The sequence below is a fragment of the Populus euphratica genome, unplaced genomic scaffold (genome assembly GCF_000495115.2).
Source record: "Populus euphratica unplaced genomic scaffold, PopEup_1.0 scaffold36.1, whole genome shotgun sequence".
In the NCBI taxonomy this organism is placed as follows: domain Eukaryota; kingdom Viridiplantae; phylum Streptophyta; class Magnoliopsida; order Malpighiales; family Salicaceae; genus Populus; species Populus euphratica.
This window is the reverse complement of record NW_011499908.1, coordinates 494,639-499,511: the sequence shown is the minus strand read 5'-3', so window position 1 is coordinate 499,511 and position 4,873 is coordinate 494,639. Positions and strand designations below refer to the sequence as shown.

The 4,873-nt window shown below is 34.2% G+C and overlaps 1 protein-coding gene across 2 annotated transcripts; it reads right to left on the bottom strand.

Annotated features, from left to right (window-relative positions):
* Positions 1–641: 641 nt before the first annotated feature.
* LOC105133598 (protein yippee-like) lies at positions 642–3,993 on the bottom strand. Of its 2 annotated transcripts, XM_011037667.1 has the most exons (6): positions 3,865–3,993; positions 3,598–3,723; positions 2,031–2,074; positions 1,235–1,343; positions 1,103–1,158; positions 642–1,013 (listed from the first exon to the last, which is right to left on the bottom strand). In XM_011037667.1, exons 2-6 carry the CDS (start codon positions 3,691–3,693, stop codon positions 926–928), a joined length of 393 nt encoding a protein of 130 aa, XP_011035969.1. In that variant the 5' UTR covers positions 3,694–3,723; positions 3,865–3,993; the 3' UTR covers positions 642–925. The 2 variants fall into 2 exon arrangements, with proteins under 2 accessions (XP_011035969.1, XP_011035968.1); XM_011037666.1 differs by having other exon boundaries at positions 3,598–3,993.
* Between the last annotated feature and the right edge of the window lie 880 nt (positions 3,994–4,873).

Genomic DNA, 4,873 nt, shown 5'->3' with positions numbered 1-4,873 from the left:
ATAGTCCATTTATAGTCCATTTAGGAACACGATATAAACCGCGTTCCATTAAATTTTGAAATTTTTTTTGTTATTTTTTAATATTTTTAGATTGTTTTGATGTGTTGATATTAAAAATAATTATTTAAAAAAAAATATCATTTTAATATATTTTTAAATAAAAAAACTTTTGAACCATAATTACTATTAAAATCCCAAACAAGGGTTAAAAATGAAGTTACTGCTGTCATTATTTTTTCTAGTATAATTAAAATAAAACAATTTAATTTAATTTAATCAACTTTATAATTTTAATTTTATATATAATTACTATTTGTTTTCACCTTTCAAAAATATTTTTATTTTTTATTTACTTTAAATTTAAATCATTTTAATATACTAATATAAAAAATAATTTAAAAATAAAAAAATATTATTTTAATATATTTTTAAAAACAACCACACTAACCTTAAAAAAAAATTATCACCTCCACTCGAGACCCACGGGATCCCCTAGGCATATCAAACCACGTAAGTTGCAATGTGCTACAGACAGCTGCGAGACATTCAATTGCTTTTTTAACCTGACCCAGTCGATTAATTCATTCTCACGGATAATGTACTTGGCCAAAAAACACGGAAAAAAAGAAGAAAAGCAAAGGAAAGAAGAAGACAATCATCTTGCTTATGCAATGAACAATCACAGGGTTGATTTACACCAGCAAATCACCCTTGTAATTGCAATAAGGGATTCAACAACTGTCGTGCACATTAACTGGCATATGAAACTGGGAATGGATTCATCAGATTCAACATTCCAAGTTTGGAATCAATTATTGAAAGCTAGTTGAAAGAGCTGTCCAAATGATGGTTTCAGTTTTTCATAGCTAAACCAGGAATATCAGAAGAGAGAAACATGTACAACTCGAAACGACAAGATGGATAATCAAACATCATCTGCATCGCTTCCACCAATGTGGTGGTGTTCATGATTCACCCAATAATGGCTTCCGTCAGGACCAGACACCTTAAACCTGCTCAACAACAAGTCAACGAAACCTTAATTTACAGGATCATTTCAATCCAGAATCATAACTTTCTCCAACTATAGTTTTCTACTAACCGCTCAATGACAGATTTTCCTTCCTTGTACTTCTGGCTCTTTTCGTGTGCAGTCTCCTGAAAGAAAAATAGTCACAACAAGAAACATTCAAAAACGTTGGATTCTTTTCAAATCTCTGCCGTCTAATCTTACATATTTCCAGCCCACAATTGATCCACACCCAACACAGAAAATGTCAGCAACAGTATGCAGCCCGGTAATCATGATTCTCTCTTCCTTCTCTCCCGCAAAGACGTTCACTCTGCCATACAAAGTAAGATGATTTAAATCTGAAAGGAAAAAAAATGTGAAGATATAATGTCTTCTAACTCATTGTAGCAAGAAACAATCATTTTGAGGATGCTCTGAAGATCATCCATGATCAATCTAGTTCACCATTCAGCAAACTCAAACGATTAAAAATGATACCTGCAGGCAGCCCATCATGCCATACATCTCTCTTGCTCTGTTCAGTGATTCTCAGAATATAATAGCATGTTGATAACAAACAGTTTGATGCCTGAAGCGTGACTATGATTCACTTCTCAGTTAATAAACATACATTTGAATGCAAATTTTAGATTAATTTCTAAGTTGTTTAGCATAGCCCGCCTAGACTAAAGACGCCATCTAGTATTTTACCATTTAAGTTTACCATAATCTTAGCTCTCCACTCCCCTTCCACCCCGCCCCCATTAGAAGCCCATGCTCTGCCAAGTGCATATCTACCAACAGAGGACCAGATGGGCCACATATATATATATATCAAAACCTAGTTCAGATGTTATCTTTAAACAGCATCACTCACAAAGACAATTAAGACACTTGTACAATATGTTCAAACAGCGACTTGTGGTTTTGACAAAATTTAAGTTGGTCCAACATGGAATTAGCTCCAGATTTAACATGTATAAAAGGTGTCCCAATCCCAAAATCAAGAAAAACTTACACCTTCTTGAACAGATAAGCTTTCCCATGCCTGGAGTGGAAAGACTGAATAGAAGAGCAGAGGCAAAACATGTAGTCAGAACAATTGCGTCCCATGAAAACTACAAACGACTTTTAGACAGAATGAAAAAAAATGACAGGAAAATGCAGCTCAAAATGCTGAGTTATCTTCAAGAAATATGTAAAGCATATCACTATCCAGACTTCATCTTGACATTTAAGAAAATATTGAAAACTGCTATACGTGATCTCACCTAAGGGCTTACCTACAGTCATATTATAATCCTTGAGACAACTTATAGACATGCAAATATACAGTGTTAGTGTACATGTGCAGAATGACGATATCCGAGTCCAAAGGTAGTGACACAATAATAACCTTGATGATACAGACCACATGAGCTACTTGATCGATCAAAGCATCCACAAATCAGTCACTTTTCATGGACAAGGATGCCCTCCCAAGTTTACATGCTACATGAGAACATCATTCATGAAACTTATAGGATGTTCCTTCTGCAAATGGCTTGGAGAGATAACCTCGCCATTTACTAAAAATGTTTTTAATACACATAATATGCCATCCAACCATGAAGTTGCCAAACTCCACACATTGCTGGTTACTCCATAGGAGTACGGTTTTAAACCAAGCAGAGAAATAGTTAGAACCATTTATAAACAAAATGGACATACCATTTCAGTTGTATGCCTTATAAATCTTGTCAATACTTAAGAGGATATAACATCTAAGTAGCTAGACGTTTAGTGAAGCTCAAATATCAGGAAGAGGGAAAAACACACTTTAAGCAACAAATTCAATCACAAGCCAGAGACAACAAAAAATCATTGAGAATGCCCGCAATATATAATCATCACAGAGTGCAAAACAAAAAGATATGCATATACCCACCACATTAAGAAATATTCAATGAGAAACCAAAAACAACTGTGAAACGAATTTTATTTGCCATAAATAGCTCACACAAAAGTGAAATTCTCTTAAAATCCAGATATGGCATCAAGTGCAGAAATCTATATGGCGCAATAAGTGAAGCATTACCAAGCTTCCAAAACAACGTATAGTCACAGCCTAACCGACTTAAGATCCTAAATACTACAGTTTGGTGCTTATTTAACAGTTCTAAAAATCGAAAGTTAAGGATTTCTCCACTTGCAGCGTCATCTACTCCTCATTTATCGAGTTGAGGCAAAAGGAGTTCACCGATTAAGCATCAGTTTGATCGAAATAATGCACTAATACTGCTTAATAATCTTTAAATTTTTTTAATACATTCCCGATGGATGGAAAGTTGGATGTCATTAAAATGACCAATCCAAAACCTCCTCGCTTAATCCAATCCATTCTTCACGTCTAACAAACAAACAATCAAACCCTCTTACGATAAGATGAATTAGGATCATCATAACTTCAACACAGGCGATCATCAAAGAAGCACCCATAGTTCTCACAAAAACAAGTCGAATTCATGAAAACCCAGATACAAATTCCATGAAATAATCACGAAACAGATAGAATTCAAGCGATGAAAGGTAAAGAAAGGAGCAACCTTTGAAACAATATCATCATAAAGAGCAAGATGAGTCCTGCAGTGCTTGCAACTATAGATCCTCCCTTCGAGACTCTCTACAAACAGCCTGCCCATGTCCTCACAAACAGATCTTTCAACAAAAATCTTCAGATTATAGCGTCCGTTGAGAGAATTCAAAATCTAGATTGAGAGTAGAAGGAGACTTTTTTTTCCTTAATAGAGAAAACAAAAGGAGACAGGATCGTTAATATTAATGTTTCGAGTTTGATAGATTGAATTGGCGACCTCTTTCAGTGATTGCTTCTAAATAGAGTTCTTATTGCATGCTATATAGGAAACGTAGACCGGTAGGAGAGGACAGGGGAAGCCATCCACCGTTATATTACCCTTTTCTTCTAAAAGTAGAAAGCTGACAAGACGTGTATTCTACGGTTCTCTTCCTTTTTTTAAAACAAATACTACGAATGCTTAATTATTTTATTTATTTATTTTCTTTTTATGATTCATTAACTACCGGTAAATATTAAATTGGAAAGAAATACTTGAATAAAACTCTAGCTAATTTATAGTTAAGTACATTTCCATTTCTTCTAATATGCTGCTGCAGCAGCAGCAGCAGCAGCGGATAATTTTAACAATACCCGATTAGACCTGACAATTTTCAATCATCAAATCAAGTTCACTAAGATCTGTACTCTATGATGTCAGTTGATTCACTATAGATTTTGAATTAATTTCCATAATAACACATTTTATATTCAATTAAATCAGTTTTTGCAGCACCTACTTCAATACCAATGCTTCTTCCTTTGCTGAAGTTAATACTCCAACTTTTACAATATATAATTATCCCATCATCATCCCTAACAATATGTATTGCTCTCGTTGCAGAGATGTCCTAGAAAAAAATACCGCATCAATGGTGGAGTTATTGTTGTAACGGAAGTGCTTCCCTAGCAACGGTAGAAATCTGTGGAGATTGAAAAATATTAATCAGGTGACTGGGATGTACTTTAAAAAGACTTCCACGTGGATAACGCTAATTTTGGTTAGAAACTTATTTTTCAAAAACATTTAAGAAAAATCTAGGGGAAATTCACTCATTTAATTTAAAGAGTGTTTTGAAAAGAAATGCATAAAGTAAAATTAGCATTGCTCTTTCAGAATACCAATAAAACTGAGAAAATTCCTAGAACGCTACTTGAATGGTAAATATGATTGATCCCCCGTTATCAAATATTAAGGAGGCGCTCAGCAATGTGCGGAACAAGAACAGAAATTAAAAGGGATTAAA